The following is a 26,053-nucleotide window of genomic DNA, read 5'->3' as shown; positions in this document are numbered from 1 at the left end:
TGAAATGTATAAATAATAACTACTATGCCTACTTCACTGTTTTCCTCAAGGAGCAGGATGAAAAGATGCTTGTACAATCACCAGGGAAAGCATATACTCTTCCTCAAAAAAGTACAGCTCAGTGAGACAGGAAGTATCCAGGCCTAAGGCGGCAGCAGCAGCAGCAACAATCATGAATCTCTTTCTCTTCCCACCTTCCATTCCTCTTCCTGCTGCCTGTCCCACCTCGTCCCACCCCCCCCCCCCAAACCTGTAATCCACCCTGGAAATGTCCCTAATTTCTGACTTAACCTCTGTATTACTGAGTTTTTAATTTTACTTTGTCAGTAAAGACACTATTCTGAAAATTTTTCTTACTGTAAGATGAGGCTGAACTGGTGTTTGGAGGGGTGAGGTGCACTATCCTCAGTTAATTAGGACCAAACTTTTGCTTCAGATTTCTTATCGTGTGCATCCACTCTTGCTGCAAGGGGGATTTAAATTGGAATAGCATTCATTTACCTTTCTGAGATTAGTGAACATGATAGAAAGTCTGAATGTAGCCTGGAAGGCAAAGAGAAATACAAAATTTCTGCAGAAGTTTCCATCTTCTTGGTCACTGCCTATTTGCTTTTGTGCTGGAGAAAAACTATTTTGTTCTGCTCTGATGAGGCTTATGTGGTGCTTATAGAACTTTTAATGGAAACACGAGGGTGGATAATGCCTGGTCTTTATTAGGTCTTGTCACTTTGTGGCATTGACAGTCTCGTTATGTTATCACAAAAAGGAAATGGCTATGCTGTGTTTGGCACTGCAAAAATGCAGAATGCAGCCCTTTTCCTGTATAACTATTGAAAACTAGTATTAGAAGCTTTTGGAGGGATATATATCTATACCCTATTTGAACCCAAGATTACTTTAGTATGAGGAAAAAAATTGTGTAAAATTAAATTATTTTAATATAGTGTAAAAGCCAGTAGTGTGTGTATGGGCTTATATTTAGCCTTTTAAAATTCCCTCCAAACAAGGAACAGATCCTACCAGGAAATCACACGTAAGTACTAAGGACAGGATAAATTTCCATAAAATGGATACCTGGAAATAAGGCTGGTTTGGTTTGTAGGAGTAAAACTGGTTTTGGTGACAGCAGACCCTGATTTAACTGGAAGATGACACAAACTTTCTAGAAAATATGCTCTTGCATCTTAGCTTATTGCCTGTCTTGAAAATCATCCTGATTGCCCTGACATGGCTATATCTGGGCCTAAAATCCGAAATGATCCTGAAATCCTGAAGGGGATCCAGAGCTGGAACGAGCAGGACATACCTCCCCAAGGACTAAAGACCAGAGAAGGAAGAAGAAAAATCCTGTTATCCACAGCCATAGCTGAAGTTACATTAAGCTTCTTCCTTGGGCAGGTCACCCAGCAGAAGAATTTAAAGGTCTGTGTGACTGGGGGGAGCCAGCAAAAGCCTGAATGGAACCTGTGTGTGTGGCAGTAAGTTCCACAGTGGCTGAGTCCATATAACCAGTGACAAGGTCCCAAGAAGTCAAGCAGTAAGCAATTTATCCTACTCTCTTGTTTTTTTGTTTTGTTTTGTTTTGTTTTGCCTTTGCAGGGGGGAGTTACACTGTTATCTCTTGGTTTTCGCTTGTCTGTGCACATGAGAGATTCCCAACAGAATTCTTTAATGATTTCCTAAACTTATACCACATTTTCTCACTGACTCAGGTTCTCTCATGTTAATGGTTGTATTTTAAGCTGCTGCTATGAGATTTAACTATCATACCTTCTTTAAAGCCCATTGTGTCCTTTTGAAGAAGGGAATGATAGAATATGATTCCTCTGTAATTATGTTTAGTGACAGTAAGGTGTAAGGGAAAAGTAGCTGGTGGACAATTAAGAGGCATTTATGTTAAGTAAGGAAGTGGAATTTGAAGGATATTGTCATTGTCTGAAATTCTCCGAGGGTTAACTTAGTGAGTGGCAATAATCTATTTTATCAGTTTAAGGGGTTTGATCACTTGACTACGTTAATCTGTTAATTCACTGTAATACTGTGAAGTTAGACATTCAATTAGCTTAGATAACAGTGGGGTGTTGATTTCTGAAGGTTTGCTTGCTTTTGTGTTATTCGATTGGCAGTATTAATTTTATTATATTCATTAAAAAAAATGCATCTTTTCACTAATTGGTATCTGGACCTTTTCTCTTTAGAGTTACAGAATACATATATCTTGAGGTACAAAATTTGCTAGCTCTTTGTGTTCTCTTCAATTTTTCTTTGATTATCATGAATATATATGTGGGATGCTGATAGTCCAAAACAACAGTCTCAGGACATGGGTTTTATTTTGGGTATGTATTTTTCCCATGATGCTTTTTTTTTTTTTTTTTTTTGTGAAACAAAGTAGGATAAAAATATCAGGATTTCAATAGCTAAATTTTATCACTTTTTTAATCTTTTGATTTAATAGAAACACACACCAGAGCTAAAAACATCCTTTTTTTTTCATGAGGAAGGTAGGTTCTTAAAGCAGGAAATGCATAGAATACAGGAGGACACTGGAGAACATACTGTGTGATCTTGTGATCTCTGTTTTTCCTAGTCCTGATTGCCTTGTAATGAAAATTTTTTAACTGTTGTATTGAATCTGATGGATTTACTAAAGCTGAGCCACCTGAGGAGATCTTGCTTGCCTTAAAACAAATGGGCACATGTTCAGATTTACTCAGAAAGAGGGACTTTGCTACTTGCTTTTATTTTGTCTTTTTTTCCTTTTGTGTGGTTGAAATAGGGGATTTTTCTCCTCTTTCAAGCCCTATTTTCAGTAACACAGTGGGTGTGCCGGGGGTGCTCCACTGCACCCTCAGTGTTCTCCTGTGTCACTCATCTCCAGTGCCTGTTGAGAAGGTACATGCAGCTCACAGTGCTGGCTTCAAGCCTCCCTAGTTCTTTCTCAAATGAAAAGGCTGTTCACTGCCCTGTTTCTGAGAAAGAAATCTCAGAGGCACGTCCAGTCTCGTTTGCTTGTGAACATGTATCCATAGGCTTCCCTGTGAAGGCTGGGTAACAAGGATTACACTCCACTGACAGGCCCAATGCTCAATGGACTTCAAAGAACATGTTGCTTGCTCTGCAGGAGAAGTGATTGCTTTGGGATTGGCATGAGAAAGTGGAAGGAGAAGAGAAAAAACCCTAATCTTGCTCTCTGAACTGTGCATACTTTGTGAGTGGCTGGTACATGTGTCTGAGCTCTCAAGCCAGTACCTTTCCCAGATGCGGTGTCTTCTTAAGGAAGTTTGGAAGCAGCTCTGGAAGCTGATGTCTTTTCTCACACAGAGTGTGTACATTTTCGGTAAATATATGTGGGACACTGAACCTTTTGCCAATAGTAAGGGTTTGGGTTCCTTCAATGAGCTACAGAGACTGAACTGGCAGCATCAACTATTCCCCTATGCTCTGTGCGCCTCTGAAGCTCTTGAAAGAGCCACTGAACTCATGCTTGTTGTCTGCACTCTGAAAATGAAACCTCTTCTGAGTCTGAGAAGTGTCTGAAAATTACTGGATCATCAGAAGAGGAAATGTTAGCTAAGCTAACACTGCCTTAGTCATCATGGCTGGGCTTCGCGAACGAAGATTTGGGAAAGGTCTCTACCCACGTTTGACACAAGCACGCTGGTGGCTAAAAAGGCCAATACGAGACAGGCATGTCCAATTGCAAAAGGCACAGCAGAAAGACTCCTTAGGTGGTAAATTCTGCAAGGCACGATTCTTTCTGTGTTGCCTTTTCTTCTCAAGAGTGATCCTGTGGGTGTTCTCAAAGGCATCAGCAGCGTTATAGATGGTGTGTCTGCAGGCCTCCCGATTGGAGACCAGAGTAGACCAGTGATGTTGGTCGATATGGCCAAGGCTGAGATGTTGCTTCAGGGAGTCCTTGTATCTCCTCTTTGGGGCTTCTCTCTTGTGGCAGCCAGTGGCAAGTTCACCACAAAGCAAGATCTTAGGGAGGGGGTGGTTGGTCCTTCATCCTGGAGATGTGCCCTGCCCAATACAGCTGTGTTCTCAGCAACATGGCCTCAATACTTGTGACTGCTGCTTGTTCTAGAACAGATGTATTGGTCACATAATCTGACCAGTGGATGTTTGGGATTGTACGGAGGCAGTGCTGATGGAAGCGTTCTAGGAGACGCAGGTGGTGATGGTAGATGACCCATGATTCAGATCCGTATAAGAGAGTAGACAACACTATGGCTTTGTAAACACTGATTTTTGTACTTTTCTTCAAGTGTTTATTTCGCCAAATTCTTTTATGAAGCTTTCTGAAGGCACTGTATGCCTTTGCTAACCTGTTGTCTATCTCTCTGTCAATCTTACCATCTGAGGAGATGAGGTTACCTGGGTAATTAAACTGCTGGACTGATTTGAGCTCTGATTTGCCAATGGTGATATGGGGATGATCGAAGACTTCCTGAGGTGCAGGTTGATAGAGAATTTCTGTTTTCTTTAAACTGACTTCCAGCCCAAAGAGCTCAGCAGCCTCAGCAAAGCAGGATGTTAAACGCTGCAGAGCGGCTTCTGTGTGGGCGACAAGGGCGGCGTCATCAGCATAAAGTAGCTCCTGGACAAGATGGTTTAAGGTCTTGGTGTGGGCCTTCAGTCGCCTTAGGTTGAAAAGGCTTCCATCAGTACGGTATCAAATGTAGATACCATCCTGATCCTCGAGGTCTGCCGTGGCCCTTTGGAGCATCCTGCTGAAAAAGATTGTGAATAGGGTAGGAGCGAGAACGCAGCCTTGTTTCACACCATTAGTTATTAGGAAGGGCTCAGAAAGTGCATTGCCATATCTGACTTGGCCATGCTGATCCTCATGGAGCGAGATGATAATTTTGAGGAACTTGGGGGGACAACCTAAACATTCCAAAATCTGCCATAGACCTTTTCTGCTCACAGTATCGAAAGCCTTGGTGAGGTCAACAAAGGTTACATAGAGACCTTTGTTCTGTTCCCTACACTTCTCTTGCAGTTGTCTGAGAACAAACACCATGTCTGTGGTACTCCTGCTGGCTCTGAAACCACATTGGCTTTCAGGTAGAATTACTGGGTCATCAGGAGAGGAAATGTTAGCTCAGCTAACAGTGCCTTAGTAAAAGCCAACAAAATCTCCTGGTCCTGGGAAGCTGACCCATAACTGAAAGTTTCACACCAGAAAGTGTGTGGGGACTCTTTTAGAACACCAATGAAGAGATGAAAGATAAGAATGCATGAAGAATAGATATTGTAGTTAAAATAACACAGAAACCAACCATACATTCAACTTCCTGCAAGTGCAGCCTACGCAGGAATTCCTATGAAGTAGAGAAAAGTACAGATAAATGCTTGGTTGTCATTTTCAATCCCCCCACTTTGCTGTCCTTCCCTGCCAACAAGAAGATCAGATCATACCCAAAAGAAGTGATTGAGCTCACACAAGTACACAGGACACAAGCACATAGGTTACAAGCACTGGGCAATGTGGAACAAGCAGAAGTCCTTCCCTGGCTAAATTGGGGGGGGGGGGGGGAACACCAATCCACAAGAAAACAAAATTCAAATTTTTTTTTTTTTTATTTTTAGCTATTTTTGAATCTCAGAATCTCTCAAGGCCACCTACCCTTTTGGAAAATGGAGGCCCAGCAAACCCCTCTCGATTTTCTCCTTCCCAGCAGCGTGCCATTTTCCACTTGCTGTCCTGGCACTTAGGGGTGTTACTGGGAAAAAAGGAAAATCTATATTTTGAAGGAAAGAATGAAGCTCTCCTGCCTCTAATGTTGGTCTGAAAGAGGAAGATATTGTGGTAAGCACTGTTTTCTTTTTTCTTTCAGATTTTCTCTATATTTTTCCTAAGACAGTTTTCTGGGAGTCAGGCTCTTGGCCTGTGCTAGCCAAATAATTTGATACAGGTGCCCTCTTGAGGAGGAGAAACAATTACAAAGGAATTTTGCTAGCTTTTAGGAATTTGTTGGCAGCTGTTCAATTCACTGTAGACTGCAGCAGTAACTAACTGTGTGATTGTGTCCAAGTCCTAAACTTCAGCTGTGTTAGCTGGTGCCCTCTGAGCCTCAATTAGCCTGTTGCTGCAACTTGAGTTTACTCATAGCGTGTGGATGTAGGTGTTCTGGCTTGTGACATCTGTTGTCTTCTTGTTTTTTTGCTTGGTTTCTTTATTTTTTGTGGTTTTTCTTTTAAAGACCTCTGTGCTTTCCTGTCGGTGTCCTGTTTAAGTGCAGTGGGTTACTTTGCCATTTGTGAGATCGCTTCAGGGGAAGGTCTGTGCATGTTTTACTGCTCTGTAAGTGCTAGGGCAGCTTTTGCAGCACCAGGTTGAGTGATAGTGGCTCTTCTCAGTTCCATGACAAGAACTCACAGGTAATGGCCTCTGGTTTTTTTTCCTCTCTTTCCATTTTTAGTGCAGAAGATGACTCTGATCCCAGAGTTCCTCGCTAAGGCGGGAGGCAGTCCTGTCCTTGTGTTCCAAATGGCAGCTCTGGCAATGCTGGTATCAGGTAAGGAGCAGCCCTGGCAAGGCAGAGCACACTGCTGGCATTTTTTCAGTCCAGCTTTAGGAGTTACTTGGTGTGGCCAAGAGATGCTGCCTGGATTATGGAAAATAAAGAACATCTGTTGCGATGAGCTTTCACTGAGCCACTGAGCTCTGCAGGATGAATTTCAGTCTTTTGTTTTCTCTGTGGTGATTTTTGACTAGGGAGCTGGGAGGTGAAACCTGATCCCAACAAAAAGCAGTATTTTGAGCCAATCGGTATTTTTAGGTTTTCTTTCCATGGAACAGTTCAATATTTGAAGAATGCACAAACCTTCAAGTTGAAGAGGTAAAAACAACAGCCCACCCAAATATCCCTCTCCTCTGATGCTTTCTCTTTTTTGAAGAGAGGACGCTTTTCTTGTCTTCCCTTTTTATAAAATTAGTGAAGATTGTAGAGAATATTCTGTTTCATAATGCCTTTTCTGCAAGATCCATGATAAGGAACAGATTTTTCTTCCTTTCTTGCAAGGAAATTAATATTGTTTTCATTGTGGTACCTGTTATCCTGGCTGCTCTATGCACACCCGAAGCATAAGATAGCCCCTGCTTTCACAGTGCAGAAACAAGTGGACAAATATGGGGATGGAGGAGGAGTTGGCCTGGCACGAAAGTCAGTTCAGCTAATGTCTGCTCTCTCCCACCACAGAACACAGCATGCTGGAAATCATTTATGCACCTACCACGGAGTACCTGGAGGAAGGCAAGACCCTGAGTTTGAACTGCCTCATCAGGCACCAGCAGAATGAATCGTCACAAATTGAGGCTCACTGGTATAAAAGAGCAGATAAGCAAAACGAGACTGGGTTTGGGGAGGAGGTGGAAAGCTTGCACCTTTCACAAAACTCGGACCCCAGGGTGAGAGTCACATCCTCGCTGCTGCTGCAGGTTCAGAAAGTCAACCAGTCAGACAGCGGCCGCTACCAGTGCAGGGCCAAAATAAAGAACACTGTCCTCACTGCTGTGGGCCACTTCATCAGGGTGAATGTAACAGGTAGGAGCTTGTCTACAGAGGGAGCTGGGAGATGACATAGTTGTGTCTCAAGCAAAATTTCTGCATGATAAGAGCTCTGTTTGTGGAGATGCATCCTCTCCTCCCAGGGCGTGAAACTAGAATTGATCACTGCCATGCTGTGACACGTGGAATAAGCTTCATGCTCCTCTGTCTCTTCATCTGTGCATGCTAAATGCAAGACTGACACGTGAAAAGTGCTGGGGATTTGTATTAGATTGGCTGTGGGTCTCTCTGAGCTAATGGAAATAGTTTCCCCGTGGGATTTCTACTCTGGGCACCGTTACCAGAGCTGAAAGGAACTGGGTGGAAAAAGCAGCGTGGGAAAATGTGTGTTAGTCTCGGGTTAGGTGCAGGTCTGCCCCTGTTCACCTGGCATCTGTTCTGGGTTTATAGCCATAGCTGCATTCACAGGCAGCAAAGACATTTTCTCTAAAATGGAGATCTATGCGTTTCCTTAAATGGAGAATTTTGTGTATGTAAACAGCCTGGCCTTATTGCCTCCTGAATTCACTGCAGCATACACAGACCTCAGGGAGGATTGGTGCTTAGGGGGAATGGGACTTGAAATACAGCAGCCACCACTGTGAATTACTTTGTTCTTATTGAGGCGACTTTTATTCTCTTGCTTCGCTGCTTAGAATAGAAAAAATCTTGTGCAGAAAGACTGGGAAGGCTGAAACACACAGTGGCAGTGCCCCTGTGCAATCATTTCTATGTGGGTCTTAACTGATCATATGGTGTGGTGCCCTCCACTTGTGCCAAGTGACTTCAGCTCCACGCCTCCAGAAGAAGGGAATATCTATTTGGCCTCATTAGCCAAGGTGGTGAGCTCCTAGAGCTTTGTGGGTTGCTTCTGATCTGGGCTAGGCTGGGAAACCAGTTCATATTCCCTCCAAGCTGTTCCCCAGCTTTGTTAAAATGTAGGGATTACAGTAATTTTTTGCCTTCTTTTTCTCTGAAATATTTTGACTTAAAAATGAAATAAAAATTATGCCTTCAGTCCCCTTTTTGGTGGCAATTTTTATGTAGGGAAAGATGCAGTTCTGCAGATCTTTATTTGCATGTTGGTCATCATTATACCAGGTGTGAACATTGTCAATTCCACAGAGAGGACAGAGGTTGACCTGGAAGAGAACAAAGCTCTAAGGGTGGATTCTGGGCTGGAGAAAATGTGGGCTGTGGTTACAATATCCTGGATAATTGTGTGTGTCAAAGGTAAGAATATATGCATTTATATTTTTTCTGAGAATAGGTTTTATGATTGATTTTATGCAATTACAAGTCTCTTGGGTGAATTTCTGGCATGGGCCTCATATCTAATGACACCCCTTTCCCCTTATAATAATCCCATAGAGGTTAACAGGGTCAAACTCCCCAGGCAGGAAGGTGAAGTGATCCCAACTAACTTGCACTGGTGTTAGTTTTGAGGGACTCTGCAGAAGGTGCAGCTGAGCTGGATTCCAGCCAACATCCACAGAAGTTGCCTGGCTCATTGTCCTGTTCTTAGGTGTGCCAAAACAGAGAGCACTGAATGAGCCCAGGAACATTGTTTCATGGACTTCAGGTGCCTCCTGTATGGCCCTGGGGGAATGTGGAGTTGTGTGCTAATTTGACATAAGGTACCTTGCAAATTAAATACCAAGCCTCTGAGCAGTCGGCTGATTTAGATGTGTGAAAATCTTCCTCCTTGGCCAAGTGATGCCTCAGTATAAACTCTGAGATATGATCTTCCATTACTAATTTTTTGAACAAGCTTGTGCTTTATTAATTTGGATTGGTCAATTAATTTAATTTGGTTTTGCTCCTGAACACCAGTAATTTTTTTTTCCTCCTTTACGTGTGTGTCTTTTTTTTTTCCCCACCCAAGGACTCATACTGTGAAGACCCTGTGAAGTCTGAGCTGCTTTGCTTAAACAAGCTAATGTTCCTGAGATGCTGTAAGAGCAACTTCGTTTCATTGCACGTGACTTGTCCGGGGTTCACGTGGTGTTTCATGGACACTTCAAAGTTCTGGGGGGTTTATTTCTGGACTTCCTCGTACTGGTTCATTGGGATTATTAATTTTACCTGTTAACCCCATCTACCTCCTAGGGAAAGAAGAATAATTTCTACACGACTTTTCTAGTCCTAGTATTGAAATTTTCTGACATCAGTGTCAGTTCTTCCAGGTTTTGCCTTCATTGAGGCAACAGATTTCTCAGCATTGTGCTCTTTGAAACGAAGAGATGGTTTCTTTCCAGCTGTAATTTTTGGGACCTGCCTCCCATGCAGGGAGGTTTTTCCTTTCTTCTACAGGTCTCTATGCAAAGAAGGATATCCTGTGTTCCTTTTTCCTCTTAAACATCTCCTCACATCTTTCTAGTCCATTCTCTGTGCTCTTCAGTTTGCTCTGAGGAAGATGCAAATATTCTCACTGGTATGATCTTAAGGCAGGGGAGAAGGAATGAAGTCAGTGTCAAACTCACTGTTCTGAAAACAGAAAACAAAATCAGTTGTGATGTTTTACCCTAACTCTGAGATGTTTTGAAAGGTTATTTTGTCTACAGCCTTTTAACAGTGCTGTGTCCCTCTCCTCTTTTCCAAGTATTTATATAAATTTGCTTTTTGTCAAAGGACTTCTCTCCCAGGACTTAAAATTTGGCACCAAATGACAAAGGGAAGATTGTGACATCTGTATCTGTTTCAGTGGTGACTAAAGCTTGTTTGATGAGCACTTCTGATCTCTGCCATGTTTTTCATACTTGGACGTGTTTGTAACATTTTTGAATGTCAAAGCAGACACATATCTTTTAAATAAATAAATCAAGTGAAGATTTATCTCCTCATCACTTTGCCAGATATCTGCTCAGTTCTGAAGGGCTGTGATGGCTGCTGCTGCATGAGCTTTTCCACCAAAGCCAACCTGATTTTGGATTCTTGTTGGAATAATTGTGTATGTCACATCTGACAGAAGCAGCTGCTTAAAAAGGCATCTGTAACAAGCCGTTAAGATTTCTTGCTGGCTGGGGGAAGGGGGACCTGGAAGGGCTCAGGGAGAGCGTTCTATGATCCTATGTTTTGGGCTCCAATGAGCCAATTCAGACTGCAGATATTTTTAGCACTATTCTTCAGCAGAGGCAGCGTGCTGCACAATTGCACACCGACACGGTGCTTCTCCTGCAGGTCGGTGTAGCTATGTTTCCACCTCCTGGCAGCTATAAGGAATAGCTCAGGAGAGACCAAGGAGAGAGAATTTCTGGTTTCGTGAGATGCTAGAATACGAAGCAGGAATTTTAAAGAGGCGCTTCTCTTGAGCTCAGAGAGATTTTTAACTCTTCAGAGTTCTTTATTCTATGCTATGTATAAGCATAGAAGCTGTTTCCAAATAGCTTGCTTTGCAACTACGTGTGAAAATGAGTGCTCGAGCTGAAAGGTCGTAAATACAAGGTGCTTGCAGCAAGTCTGTGAGTAATAAGACACCAGAGAGACATTTCACATTGAGGGAGGGAGAATCATTGTATATCCATGGTAACTGGGGACATGAACACACCTAGGGAAATTCCAACTCAAAATACCCACACATCCTATCCATTAAGGACAACTGTTGTCACAGAGGTACATACAGTTATGGAGGACACACAGTCAAGGCTAGGCATTCTGTGAGGTAAGTGCCCTTCAGTAATAAGAAAATGCTAATTTTCTGTCAAATATGAGTGTTGTAGCTTGCTCAGAGAATCAGCAGCAAAGGAATCAGCAAAAGCAGGTTTAATATTAAAGTGAAAGTGCGACAAAATTCACTGGCAAAGCTCACTTTGCTACTTACTAGATGGTTAAAGCACACAGAGAAAAATCATAGTAAAATGCAAAATCAGTCAATCTAAAACTAAAATCAGCAACAAATGGCCTACATCGAGGTGGGGGATGGAAAAATCTGATTTTCCCAAATAAAAATCTCTTTCACAAGTCAGGATGAACTCTCCCTGTCCTCCACAACAGTGTAGCCAGAGCTGGGTTTTCTCTCAGGACCTGCTCAGTAACCTATAGTGCCCATTTCCTGCTCTTTGCCAGGCCAATGCCATCTGCCTGTTTCACAGGAAAGAACAAAAGTTCTTTTGGTAGTCGTCTCAGAACTGCATTGTATGAACAGGAAAAAGGCATTTGAGGAGATCAAAAAATGCATATTTCTAGAACCTATAAAGAACTATAAACTGCTAGCCCAAATATTCCAGATGAAAATATCTTTTTCAGTGAAAATGGATTTTCAAGCTGACTGTCCTGGTGTGCATTCAGCCAGGATCCCCTATGGGCAGAATGAGATCACTGTTCCCTGTCCCCTTGTTAACCACATCAAAGCTAGGTTAGAGAAGTTTCATAGCATCTGCACATAACCCTGGTTAAGGTGCTGGACTTTAAATGAGGTTGTTTTTTTTGTTGTTCAGTTGCAGGTACCCAGTTGTCCACAGCTTGTCTTCTTCTACGTGAGGAAAAATTTATCCTTCTGCCTTACTTGGGAAAATCACTCTGTGCAAAGGGCCTTGTTGGAAGCCTATATAGTTCTAAGGTGCTTCTGGTGTATGCCTGTGAATGCATTTTTAAAATCCTTTAGCCAGGGTCGTTACAGAAGTCATAAACTAGCTCTGACAATAAACCATGTGGAAAACAGCGTGTAATCGATGATGCAACCTCATCAGCTGAGCATCCCTGCATATCTTGTCACTTAAATGCAGCAGCTCTTAAAGTGTGTGCAGAATGTTGTACCTATATATTGATTTTTTAAAATACACATACAGGTAGCAACGTGGCCACAGCACAGACACCTTTAGCAAATTGAGACATTTCATATGTGGTTTATTTAGCTATGCATGGACATAGCCATATGTACATAGCCTGTACAGGCCTGAGGCCAGGGGGTGGGAAGAAGGCTGTGGCCTGTGTCATGAATATATGCAGCCAAGTCCTTGTGCTGGGGAGTGAGAGGCTTCCTGTGTCCCCTCCTGACACTTCTGCACACTCTGTGCTAGTTGACTTTTTTTTTTTATTTATTTTGTTTCCCTTTATCTCATTTGTTTTGGTAGTGCTGTGCCTCAGCTTTTCACACAGCACCTTTGGACACCGAATAAGGAGCCCAAAGTCCTGGTGTGCATGTTCTCCCAGCCTGGAGAAGCTCTGCCACCCCACCTTCAGGAGCTTCCCCGCTGGGCTCTATTTTAAGCCACGCTGGGGAGGTGAGAAAATGAAGATCTTTTATCAGCAAGCCCACGGTCCCACGACAGTATTAACTTTTGTAGGAGATGACCCGACTTCGAGTTGTGTTTTCCACCTGCAGAACACTCGCCTATAACGAAGTGGGGGCAGTTTGGGCAGCACAAACCTGAACGAGGACGTGTCGTAGGACTTCCCCTGGCAACTCCACTCCTCTGCATCCTCCTCCCTTGCGTCGAGAGTAAAGTCTGCCAGTAGTGCTGGTAACCAGGGGAGAAAGGAGGTGAGAAGTTTCACTGGAAACCACTGTGGGGAATATTTCTAAACCACTGACTGATGCAGAGTGTTAACTGGCTCGTGAGAAAGGGAGCTTGTGACAGCAAAGAAGCCTGCATGGGGAGGAAGGAAACAGGTAAAGCACAAGCATCCCCTTACGTTTATTACACTGCACCAAAAGAGTGTAGGCAGTGCTAAATGGCATCCTGACTCTGGTGTCATGACTTTAGTTGGCATTTGAGAGGTGGGATGTGTAGCTTTTTCCAGTATAGATGTGGGTTTCTATTTCAGGTATGCTTTGTTACACAACCAATTTGTTCAGCTTACCAAAAAAACCCCCCCCAAAAATAAAAAAAAAAATTACAGAAATGGAAGCCACTGAAAGAAAACTATTGACTGAGCCTTGTCCTTTGCCATATGGTAACAGTATGTATTTCATATTTGGAAGTGTTGATCTAGCTGCGCTATAAACACAGGAGACAAGATTTTCCCTTCCTTAAAAAAATATTTGAAAAAATCGTCTTCTGTGTGATGACTCTGGAGCAGAAGGCCTACAAGGGGTAGGGATTAAAGTAGTTAAGGCCACAAACATCTGTGTGGTAGATAGGTCTGGTTGCTGGAGTATTGGGGTAGGGTGAGAAGCCCCTGAGGTTAATGTCTCATGAGTGGTAAGGGGATTCTCTAGGCCAGGAGCAGAAGCTGCTGAGCATGGCCATGCTGGCCCAGTGAGTGTGCAATTAGGGGAAAATCAGCTACTCCAAAAAAGGAGTACTTTTTCTTCACCTCTGAAATCTATAATCTCTGAAAAGAAAAATCTCTGAAATCTATCTCTGCAATATAATTATCACAGCAATATAATTGTCTCTGGATATTTTAACCTGGAAGTGTCAGGTTTTAAAGGTTCCATTATCCTCAGGCTTTCCCCCATCTGTTTGCTGACACTGGTGAGCGCCACAGATGGTTTATACCAGGGAAAGTCAAGCTGTTAGGTACAAGAATTATTTCCCCCCCCCCCCATATAATGGAAAATGTAAAGCAAATGTCTTTTGTCTTTCTGAAAGGAGGAGAACAGGCTACCAGGGGGGTGGTGTTCTCGTTCATCCTTTGCTCCTATTCCCAATTCCCAACACTGGGTGCCTTCTGAGGGAGTGAGGTGTACGCCTTGGCCTATGGAATAACTTCGTGGGACTAATTTACTTTCTAGATGGACTGGTGTTAAAAAGGTAAATATCTCAGAGAAGAGAGGAGATCCCCATCTGTTTTCTTGAATTACAGCTACTGAAGATGAGGGGGGAAAAAAAGCAGGATAAAATACTCGTCTTCTGTATGGCAAATACTTTTTCCCCTGGGGAAAACCCCCACACTTTGTAATGTTAATATTGGTATTATTTGAAATATTGATATCTTGATGAATTCAGTAGACAGACACCACAAGACTCTGCCTTGCTGTGGAGGAAATTTCAAACCTATTTTCCTTCAGGTATGCAATAGCAAAACACTGTAATTTTACAGTTGTTTTGCGGAACTTGTTCATAATTGAAGCTGACACAGATGTGTGCAACTGCTTCCTCTTCTTGCCATCCCTTCCAGCCCTTCCTTACCCAAAGACACAGGTCTTACAGAGAACAGACTTCTGAGACTGGGTCTTTTCTACCTTTTAAAATATGCTTCCACTGCAAAACAACCATATTTTGCTGAATTAATAATGGGAATGGCTATGTGACATATATGCTTTAAAAAGTTGTGGTGATGACCACTGCACTGCTGCACTGATTGATCCCTGACCTTCTCCTCTTTCTTTCTGTGTTAACACATATTTTAATTGTGTTGGACTTTTATTTGTGCTTTGTTTTAAGTTGTTGCCTTGCATAGCTCAAGGCTTGTAGCTCGTGTTTGATGTGTAAGAGCAGGCAGCTGAGGTTGTGATTTGTTCTTCGTGTCAGAAGTTCGTCTCCCTCAATTTAACTGTGCCACATCCTCTTCAGGGGAGTGCACAACTCGGCTCTTTTGGAGGGCGTGGAGGCTGTGTCTGTCTGTGAGACGAATCAGCTGCATGTCAAGATCTCAGGAGCAGCAGTGAGAAGAAATCAATGAACTGGACAGCTGAAAACAGGGATTACCTGGGATGGATGGTCCTAAACTGGGATAGTTCTCACTTTGCAGTTATATCTGGATCCCTAGTGAGGACAGAGAGGGAGAGGAACTCCAAGTACATCTCTGCAACTCCCTGCTGTACAGGAGCTGCCTTGTGAGCAGTCACTGGGACCAGTATCCACATTGGACCAGCCTCCACATTGGACCAGCCTCCACATTGGACCAGCATCCACGTTGGACCAGCATCCATGCTGGACTGGCTGTGTATGCCAGCATCTCCCTACTCATTCCCTCATACAGCAAGGGTCGGATGCCTGGAGCACACTGGCACTGCTGTTGAATTCCTGTGCTCCAGAGGCTGGAGGGCTCCCCTCCAGGCTGATAACTGGGTAACTTTCCTCCAGCATCAGTACTCCTTGGGTTGAATCCGAGCGTGAGCGGTGCCGTTCTCCAGCTGGAAGGCTGAGGCTAATGGAAGAGTGATGCACACATTGCATGGTCTTGTGCCAACCACCACCATCGAGGCTGAGTAAAAATTCTAATTTGTTTTAAATGCAGCTGTTGAGGCATTTTAATTCCATCAAAGCGAACAACACAAGACAAGCTACAAATATTCATTTGCTGCTTTTAAATGAATTTGATTCAGCTGTGCTTGGTTTTTCTTTTCTGGGTTTTACTCTGAGACTTCTTTCCCGCTCTCAGGCACAAGTATTCGAGGATTGTGAACCTTAAAATCTGCAGACTAAATTCTGTGTTTCACACATGAATATTTAAACAGAGTAATACACTCTGTTCTTTCTGTAAGGTCCCATTTTTAATCATTAAAGCCTGTTCTTTTGAGCAAATAAACCTCATATATATGAGACTTGTATGCATTTAAAAAAAAGATAGTTCTCTGGGACAAGTTCCAATATGACAATATATACTGTTGTGAATATTTATAGATCCATCAAAATTGACAAATACTGAATTTGCTGATAAACATTGTGGAGGGTTTGGGGGTTTTTTAACTTTTCTTTTGAAAGAGACTGAGAAATTATTTGCAAATTGGGTCAAACTCAGTACATAATTCTGGGCAAAACGTATCTTTTTTTTTTTTTTTTTTGGTTAAAAAAGTTCAACTTTCAAAGTTTCAAACTTCTTTGATTGAGAGCAACTTTTGCAGGCATAACGTATCCAAAATGCAAAATGCAAAAAAAAAAAAAATTCCAAAACTTCTGACAGCATTGAATAAAATGAAACAAAACAAAATATTTCCTTAGTGGAAAAGATTTTATGTGAATGAAAATTAAATTTGAGATTTTTTGCATCTAAGAGTTACACTGTCTATTGTACGTTAGCAGCAAAATACGGATCAGTGTGGCTGTGTTGGTGTTTTTTCCAGACTGTAATGTAAGCTTTTCATTCAGTTGTATTACTCTGTTGTTAGAATTGTGAACAAAACAATCCTTTGAGGAAAACAATTCTGTTGAGGGTGGTGAGTTGCTGGCACAGGTTGCCCAGAGAAGTTGTGAATGGCCCATTCCTGGAAGTGTTCAAGGCCAGGTTGGTTGGAGCTCTGAGGAACCTGGTCTAGTGGAAGGGTGTCCCTGCCCATGGCAGGGGGATGGAACTAAATGATCTTTAGGGTCCCTTCCAACCCAAACCATTCTGTGGTTCTATGATTCTGTGTCTAAATGGACATACATACTGCATTGTGTTTAAGGAAATACTACCTTCCCTTGCATTTAGCTCATGACTGTGGCAGCCTTTGTTCTTCCTGTGCCACAAGCGTGGCAGTGTTGTGGTTTTTCTTGTGTACACCAGGCATCCTCATCTGATATGTTTCACATTTAAAATGAAATTGTTAGTGCCCCACAATTGGAGCTGGTTATTTTTATAGCAGTTGACACCAGATGAGGATTTAGGTCTCTGTGTGCACAGCGAGCCTTGGCTGCCTTTCCTTCTCCTCTCAGCACACACTGAGAAACATCCCTGTGTTTGAATATGGGTGTAAACACTGTGTGAGCTAAATAACTCAGAAGTAAAGTCCTCTTGTGATTGCACAAAGATATTTGCCTGTCTGGTGCATATTGGGTTTTGACTTGGGGAGGAAAACAGCGTCTCATTATTTCTCTTGGGATGGAAACACGATTTTCCAATTGTCTCTAGCTGTGGGTGACTGATTGAGAAAGTAAAATATTAAAGAGATAGAAATGGCAGCATGAAGGGGAGAATGACAAAAGGTCTACCAAGAAGACAATTAGAGGGAATGTGGAGGGGAGTCATGGAAAATGAGACAGCCTCATGGGCAGGCTGCAGGGAGCCGCAGGACAAAAGTACAGCCACTGATTTCTGACAATAACATCAGAAAACTGAAGTCAGGCTGTGGCTACTGTAGTGCTGTGGGAACAGGCACACACTCCCAGGCCTGGGCTTTATCCCCCAGCTGGCTGGGAATACATACATGTGTTGTTCAGTACAGAGCAGTGCAACTTTGCCATGCCAAGCTGGGGTCATTTCTGTATGGTATCTGACCACAGGAAAATATCAGCGATGTTCTCAACCAAATCCACGTTCAAGAAACAGCTGAATGACTTTACATCAAAACTCTCCACTGAGAACCATATATATTTTGTTTGGAAAGCTTTTGGGTAACACAGAGTTCTGCTTTCTTGTGTGAACCAGAAAACAAAGTGTTGGGATGACAACACTGCCTCAGTCTTACCAAAGAACCAGTGCCATTTTGCCAAAAAGGAGCTAGAAATTTGCAAGATGTGGTTTGTTGAAAAGGTATATATAGTTGTAGAACAGCATGAGTTACTGGATGCCTCTTTGGTTCACCGTGTCTATGAAGGCAGGAAACAAACTCACATGTTTTTTAATCTCTTGCAGTAGGAAGGTTGCTCTTTTTGTTTTACTGCAGAAGGAGAGTTAACTTTCAAGAAATTAAAAGCCTGCAAGGGTTAGGAATAATACCTTTGCCCAACAGTTGATGAAGTCTAGATCCTGAGTGGTACAAGAGATCCTGGATTTTTAAAAAAATTTGTAAACAGTAGTGGGTGGCTTGTGTTTTGTTGTTGTTGTTGTTTTTAATTTTCAACCCCCTTTTTGCCTTACTTTCCTCAGTACAAGAAGGATATTTGACATGGCATCTTATTCACAACTTATGTTTTCAAAGGAAACAGAGGTTTTACTATAGGTATTCTTTGAAGAGATTTGCACAACAATTTGTGGCTGCATGTCATTCTCTTTGCCTTCACTTTCTGCAGTGCTGACTCCTCCTGAAGATGTCTCAGAAATGGGCAGTCCTGGCTGTGCTCCTTTTCTTGCCAATCAATATGATTGAAGGTAAGTGAGAACGATCCAAGCACTCCCTATTTCTAACTTGCAAGTACACCAAAACTTCGTAGTTCACCAGAGCAAATTTTGCTTATTGTTTGATGTGAATGCAAAGAGTGATGTCACCTCAGCTGGCAAAATAATCGTGTGCCCTGCAGAGTGGCACAGGATGATATATCTGACAGGAATCCAACGCAAATCATCTGAAGACACATCTGCTGTTCAACTGGTAGAAAAGGGATTTACATGCACCCCTTACTAACCTCCTGCACCAAGTGATCTTGGGTTTTGACTGTGTCACAGGTGTACATCCCACAGCTGTCCCTGGTTTTACTTGCACTTTAAGAAAGGCACCTAACTCAGTAACACAATGAAATTTTTAAAAAAGTGGTTTCCTTTCCCCCGAGAGGGAATTTTGCCCCCCATCACCAGTCTCTCAAAGCCTGTGTTAAAGTGGTAGAAACTTGTTGCCTACAATAAGATGGAGGACTCGCAGCTCCTTTGCATTCATCACATACCTGCAGAAAGGTACCATCTCCACTGCATTTCCAGACTTCAGGAAGCTGGACCTGGAAAGTGAATACTAATATGTGCCCACACACAGCAATTTGTCCCCAGGGCTGCCAGTACAGTGAGGGATTAGAAATTTTTAATGGTGTGATGAAGCCAACAGTTTCCTGTGCTTTGATGGTGGTGCAGCATCTTTTTTTATGTCTTTTTTTCTTCTTGTGTAGCTTACAACACGGTGAGTGTGGAGGCTGGTCATGAGGCTGTGCTGAGCTGCCCTTACATCTTCAACGTGTCTTTGCTGATGGTGACATGGAAGAAGAAATGCAGCAGTTGCTGTGTGTTGGCCTACAGGAGTGATCACAATGAGACAGGGAAGACAAACTGCACTGAGAGGATCATGTGGAAATATTCACCTGACAGTGACCCTGCCCTTCGTATTTACCCTGTGAACCTTAGTGATGAGGGAAATTACAGCTGTGAAATTGTCAACAGTGAAGGGAATTTTTATTTTTCCTCTTCTCTGACTGTCATGGGTAAGATTGTATCGTTAAAATAAAAATTATTAAAAAAAATTAAATTATTAAAAAAAAGTTATAAAAAAAGTTAGCCTATTTTCAACATAGGCAGGAACAAAAGAATATTAGGAAACATAATGAATACATTAAAAGATCTTTTTCAGATGGTGAGGTAAACTATCCATAGGTTTCCATAAATTAAAAAAAACCCCAAAAAACATTGGAGAAGATTTTATGTTCTGGACATTTTAATTAAGCCTTCTGAATATAACTAAAAATCTCGGGAAATTAATTTTGGAACTCTACAATTGCTACTATTAATTTTAGTCACTTGATTTTTTTGGTTGGTTGGAGGTTTTTTTATTATTTTAGTTTGGTTTTGGGTTTGCTTTTATTTTGTTCTTCCCTGCAGAGTCTTACCTTTCAGATAAAGGCTTAGGTGGTGTGTGAGCCTTTCCCTGTTCTGTCAAATGCAGAATACGAGTTGTTGGACTTCAAGCAGAACAGTTTTGCCCGATTCCTCTTTTATTTCCCTGCTATCAAATTTTTGATTCTACATATCCAATCTCCTGAATGTTTTACCTGGAGCTTCAGCAAGCTGCATTTTCTTCAGAATGTGCACTGCTGTACTTATAAATCTTGATTTAATCCACCCCTCTGTGTCATCTCATCTCCTGTTAGTCTGGAAAACGGGAGGAAGCAGTATTTTAGATCCAGGTAGCTAGTTTTTGGTGTATTCACCTTGAACTTTTTTTTCCTCTGAAGATAGCTCGTCCTAATATTTCAAATTATTTAAAAATCTCACAAATTGGTCATGCGAACAAAAAAACACCTCTCGCTTTTCAGTTTCAGTTGGCGATTTTATACCGAACTAGAAATAATGGCTGTGGCTTTTTTTTTTTTTTTTTTTTTTTAAATTATTTATTCCTTCTGTAGTCCCTCCTAGAGCGACTCTGACCTACGACAAGGGCAGGGGGGCCGTCTGCCGGGCGTCTGCGGGAAAGCCGGCTGCTGACATCTCCTGGATCCCGGCAAGCAACGCCAGCACTGAGGAAGAAATCCAGCACGCCAACGGGACGGTGACCAGGGTGAGCTACACAGGCTGGGCCAACAGCACGCTGCCCACTGCCACCTGCCTGGTGACCCACCCAGCCTCAAACCAGACCCTGTCCATAGACCTGACGAGTAAGTACTGTCACAAATGCCCTTCGTCCTGCCCTTGGGCTTCTCTGTGCTGCTCTGTGCAGCTGTTTCCACAGAAGGAAAGCCGAGGCTCTGTGGTTTGCTTAGTTGTAAGCCAGAGTTCTAGTGCACGTTGGGAGAGAAATTAATAATTTTGAGTTAGTTGAAACCCAGTGTTTTGTGGCACTGTGTGGAGAAGCTTTCAGTGCGTGCTTCTTTCTATCCCTGTTCTGTTTCTATCCCTCATTCTGTTTCTAGACAGTAGACCTTGGCTGGCTGGCTGCCAGGTGTCCACCAAGCTGCCTGATTACTCCCACTTCTCAACAAGATAGGGAAAAAAAGTACTATGGAAAGCTCATGGGTCGAGATAAGGACAGGAAGAGATCACTCTCAATTAATGTTGCAGGCAAAATGGACTTGAGGGAAATTAATTTAATTTATGGATAATCAGATCAGAGTAGGGTAGTGAGAAACAAGAACAAATATAAAAAGATCTTCCTCACAACCTTCCCCTTCTTCCCAGGCTCAGCTTCACTTCCAACTTCTCTGTCTCCTCCCCCTGAGTTGTATAGGGGAATGCAGGCTTTGGTCAGTTCTTAACACTTCGTCTCTGCTGCTCCTTCCTCCTTGTTCTTTTCCCCTGCTCCAGTGTGAGGTCCCACCCACAGCAGGCAGTCCATGAACTTCTCCAACATGAGTCCTTCCCGTGGGCTGCAGTTCTTCACAAACTGAAGCTGAATTTTGTCCAGTGTAATAGTTTGGAGAAAATTTCCTTGGAGAATGTCTGTCTGTGACTTTCAAATGTTCTTTCCGAGGGCCAGAGGTAGGAAAGGGTAAAATTCAGCTTCTCAGCTGGCTGTTCTGGAGCTATTAGAAGTCTCTATTGCATGAGGATTTGTAAGAACAGCTCATATCACCAAAATATCTCAACAGAGGCATGAAGGACAGAAGTCAGCATAGACAAGTCATTAATAACAGCATTTGCCAGGGACAGCTGGTCAGTTCTGTTGCTGCAGGGCTACTAATAGTTGAAGAAAAGGAGACCTTGAAGGCAGATGAGTTGAAAATGAAAATGTGTTTGCACACACAAATGACTGGGTGTGTGGGGCAGTTTCCTATTGCTGATTGGCATCCAGAGAGCTCATCTGTTTCTCTCTGCTCCCTTTGAGCTGTGGAGGCAGAGGATAAGCTTTTTCCTGGGGTTAAGGTGGATGGTAACAGCGTGTAGTCAGTGGATGCTGATGCCTAGCTCTGTAACTTGCTCTCATCTCTCATCTCCCAGATGCTTCCCCCAGCCTTCCCTATCTCCTGATAGGAGGATCTGCAAGTGTTGCTGCTGTCACTGGTGTGACTTTATGCTTGATTTTCTGGTGCAGAGGTAAGTCCTTTGATGAACCTGAAGCGTGTTACAATTCCATTGCTGACTTCGTGCAGGTACAAGGACTTGTGCTTTGTCACATGAGAGTGGGGTGGGAGGCAAGCCTTGAGGAAAATGTCCATATATGAAGCATTGTCCTTTTGGAAAAGTTCTAATAAAATAAGGGCTGGAACTTTAAAACAGGTTAGGAGTTTTGTAAGAGCCATAGGTGTTATGATATTGATGTGTTACATATATGTCAGAGAGTCATCCAGGATGAAAAGGGTTCTTTCTGAGAGTAGGGTGAGTTTTGAGTTTTTAGAATTATCTTGATCTGCATTTACTGGCATAAAATTCTGCACATAAGAATGGCAGTTCACCAACTAGACACAAAGAAGTTCTGTTTACACCAGCAAGTGTAAGAATAGGCCAAATGTAGCTGCTTCAGTATCTTTCAGATGATTCCCCCTGCACAGGGCATGTTAAATAGCAGATTTATTTCATGAACCAGGCCTGAACAAATATGGTGAAAGAGGGCTGGCAAGAGAGGACAGTGAGTGGAGGTGTGCACTAAAAGAGAAAAAAAGGGAAGGTTAGGAAAATGAAGACAGGAGAAGAAAACGGAGGGGCAGTTGTCATCAACAGTGGCAGCACTTTGATGGGAGCCTGTCCCTGCCACAGGGTGATGTGTGTGTCTTTGGAGCAGGTGAGGGGAAGAAAAAACATGCTCAGATGTGTTCCTTGGCCCAGTGTATCTCTGCAGAGCTGAGGAAAAGTGCACTTAGAGTCAAACCAGTCATGTGTCCCAGTGCTGTGGTTTAACAACTAAGTGCCCTGCAGCCACTCACTCACTCCTCCCCACCCCACCACGGTGGAGAGGAGAACCAGAGGAGAAAAAGTAAACCCCATGGATTGAGATAAGAAGGGTTTAATAAAACAAACAAGCAAACAAATAAATAAACAAAATCAAATATAACAGTACTACTAATACTAATGATGATACTAATGATAATCGTAGCGATATTAATAAAAGCTGTGGTGAAAATGAGAGAGAGAGAGAAGGAAAGAAAACCTGAGAGAAACATGATGTAGCCTCACCATCCACTGATGGATGCCCAGTCCACCCCTGAGCAGTGATTGGTGGCTCCTGGCCAACTCTCCCTGGTTTATGTACTGAGCATGGCTTTCTGTGGAGTGGAATATCCCTTTGGCCAGTTCAGGTCAGCTGTCCTGGCCATGCTCTCTCCCAGCTTCTTGTGACTCTCCAAGCTGGCAATGCATGGGAAGCTGAAAAGTCCTTGGCTTGGGGTAAGCACTACTTAGTAACAACTAAAACACCAGTGTGTTATCAACACATTTCTCCTATGGCACTGTACCAGCTACTAAAAAGAAAACGAACTCTATTCCGGTAGAAACCAGGACACCCAGAGTGACCAGAAGTTTCTATGAAGGGAAAAATGAAACAACAGTGTATTCAAGAGCAGGATACAAAAAATAAGAACTTAACCTATGAGTATATTTTGAAGAAAGTCTTTCAACAGCCGAGGACAGCTAGAGGAGAACCCCTGATAGAGCAGCCTGTGTACCTGGCACCATCAAACCACTTTAATTTCCTGACATTCTTCTTTCAGCTTTCCGGTTACGACAACTGGCACAGGGGCCAGCAGAACCATCTGCAGTAAGTGGCCTTCTTGTGTGTGTGTGTGTGTGTGTGTGTGTGTGCTTTGCTGTTTTTGGTGTATTCTTCACTAAAATGTATCATTTAATCGCAATGTGTCTACTCTGACAAGACTCCCATTTGTGTCTGTGTGCACTTTGAGGGGGGGGATGAGGAACACTGCATCTGGGAGGATGTTTGTTGCTTGGATGGCCCTGTCTTCATGTATAATCAGGGTATCTGAGTGATTGTTTGAGCACTAGGTGTAGTGCATTTCCTGCCTATAGATTACATTTACTGTGCTGAATGTCAACTGTCCCAAAACTTAGTGTTTTCATATTTCTGCTTCACAGAGTAACCTTAACTTAAGAATGTGTGTTTACTCTTGACAGCAGAAACCTGCTTGATTAAAGATCAGATGAAACCAGACATGCATTTTACAATGAGGGAAAAGGGTCCACTTCGTTTTGCTGTGTTAGAGACAAACACAGTTATGAAACTTTTACTTTTTGAAGTTGCAGTTCAAATACCCAGGAGCTAGGAAACAGCAGTGATAACTTTGCCACTGCAAATTTTCCTTTCTCTCTAATTCCAGTGTGTCATGATACGTATTTAACAGAATATGCTGCTCTTTCCTCAGGGCTTCTGCCTCACTTAATGCACATTGAAAGAGCAATTATTTCATGTTTTGTTTTCTGTGCACGGTTTAATTAATGGTCGTGTGCCTTGTTTGTTGCAAACAAGTCAGAGTGCTCTGAAGTTGGAATTAACTTCCTGATAAGCTCTTCTGTGGCTTTCAGGACAATTTGACTGACGGGAGTGGGAGTTATAGAAATCAAAGTCAAAGGCTTATAGTAATTTTAGTTGCCTAAATTGGATTGCTTTGTGGTCTGCCTGCTTGGTTGGTTGGTTGGTTGGTTGGTTGGTTGGTTTGTTGTTTGTTTGGGTTTTTTTGCCAGAGAAGCTGGCATTGCTCGTTATCATCTATTTTGGTAAAGATACCAACATTTCAAAATTTGTTTACGATCACATTAAGAAAACAATTTTCAAAGGCTGTCCTGTCTAGGCTTTGTGAAGGCTGTTCTTGCATCTCTCTGCCAGTTCAGGTTTCACCCTTAGTTCCCTATGCTTTGGCTCAGAGAGTTCAGAGAAGTAACTTCACAGTTCTTTTGCAAAAATAACGTTACCTACCAGGTTTTTTCAGCTCTTGTTTTTTTTTGTTTTGTTTGGACTCCATAGGAATGATGATTCCACAAAATCCTACAGTGTAATGTAATGGTACATGTTCTTCTTTCTATTGCAGACTGGAAACTTCAAGTCCACACCCTCACATTTCTTACCAGAGACTATGTACGAGAACTACTATCCAGGATCCATATATATGAACCAATACCAGTGCAGGCACAAGTAGTCTGATTCCAGCTCAGCTAGTAATGATACCCAGTTACTTGAACTTCAACTAATAAACCTCAGACCTTACCCACAAAGGAAAGCCTTTGTCTTTCCTGATGGGGGGGGAGAAAAACCCATTTTAGCACGATGTTTTTCTCTTTCTCAGTGTATCAGTACAGCTGTTGAAACAGATGAAACTTTTAAAGACTGACTTGGGAAAACACCTACCTGAATTTTGTCTGAAAATGGACTCTGAGGTACGTGCTGCCTTTCCTCAAAACAATAACTGATGTGTATCTGTGCCAAAGGAACAGTGTGCTGGTGAAAATATAGCACTATGTTTCCATTTTAGCAACTGGATTCTCTTTGCACTTTTGTGTTGGAAATCAGAAAGAGGCACGGGGGACCCTGAAACATAGAAGGTCAAAGAAACACATCTAGAAGAACCACAGAAATAAGAGAGTTTATGATTTGTTTTGAGGGGATTTTTGGTTTGTCTTTTTGGGTTTTTTTTTTTTTTTTTTTTTTTTTTTTTGGTTTGGTTTTTTTTTAGAGTAGATAGTTGCATGTGGCAGATGACAATCTGATATTTGTCATCTCTGTTTATTTTTTAATGTATTTCTTTTTCAATTAAGCTTTCTGTTTGCATTGCTAGTTGATGGGGAAAAAAACAATTTGAAACGCTACTGGATATGGAAATGAGAAATAACGATGGACAATTTTTGAAGATTCTTTTTAAAGGAAATGTGCAAATACTTACATGAAGGATTTCTGTGGCTATTTGGGTGAACCTTTTTTGACCAGTTTCCAAGAAGATCACACCACGGTTTTACTGAGAACGAGGGTGTTAAGTTGGGTAAAATGCAGGTGGTGTGCGTGTTTAAAACAAAGGAAAAAACCCCCAGCCCTAACCATACCATTTATTTCTTCTCATCCTCGTGTCCCCAAGCTGAAAAAACCCCACACAGACTGGTTGTTTATTTCAGTTTTC

General features: G+C 42.4%; 2 protein-coding genes across 5 annotated transcripts; both read left to right on the top strand.

Moving 5' to 3' along the window:
* The first annotated feature begins 4,612 nt into the window (after positions 1–4,612).
* CD160 (CD160 molecule) lies at positions 4,613–13,431 on the top strand. 4 transcript variants are annotated; one of them, XR_010427039.1, is made up of 6 exons: positions 4,613–5,818; positions 6,432–6,527; positions 7,212–7,556; positions 8,661–8,792; positions 9,445–9,514; positions 12,632–13,431. XR_010427039.1 is itself a non-coding variant. In XM_064643233.1 (5 exons), exons 2-5 carry the CDS (start codon positions 6,440–6,442, stop codon positions 9,456–9,458), a joined length of 555 nt encoding a protein of 184 aa, XP_064499303.1. In that variant the 5' UTR covers positions 4,613–5,818; positions 6,432–6,439; the 3' UTR covers positions 9,459–10,294. The 4 variants fall into 4 exon arrangements, 3 of the variants coding, with proteins under 3 accessions (XP_064499303.1, XP_064499284.1, XP_064499292.1); XM_064643233.1 differs by lacking the exon at positions 12,632–13,431 and having other exon boundaries at positions 8,685–8,792; positions 9,445–10,294; XM_064643214.1 differs by lacking the exon at positions 12,632–13,431 and having other exon boundaries at positions 9,445–10,294.
* Positions 13,432–16,432: 3,001 nt separating this feature from the next.
* On the top strand, positions 16,433–25,596 carry LOC135407824 (cell surface glycoprotein CD200 receptor 1-B-like). Its single transcript, XM_064643202.1, has 6 exons — positions 16,433–18,458; positions 19,184–19,492; positions 20,411–20,659; positions 21,939–22,034; positions 23,645–23,691; positions 24,974–25,596. Exons 1-6 carry the CDS (start codon positions 18,398–18,400, stop codon positions 25,079–25,081), a joined length of 870 nt encoding a protein of 289 aa, XP_064499272.1. The 5' UTR covers positions 16,433–18,397; the 3' UTR covers positions 25,082–25,596.
* The last annotated feature ends 457 nt before the right edge of the window (positions 25,597–26,053 follow it).

Source organism: Pseudopipra pipra, chromosome 2, assembly GCF_036250125.1.
Source record: "Pseudopipra pipra isolate bDixPip1 chromosome 2, bDixPip1.hap1, whole genome shotgun sequence".
NCBI classification, from domain to species: domain Eukaryota; kingdom Metazoa; phylum Chordata; class Aves; order Passeriformes; family Pipridae; genus Pseudopipra; species Pseudopipra pipra.
The sequence above is the reverse complement of the archived record's forward strand: the minus strand, read 5'-3'. Positions and strand labels throughout refer to the sequence as shown.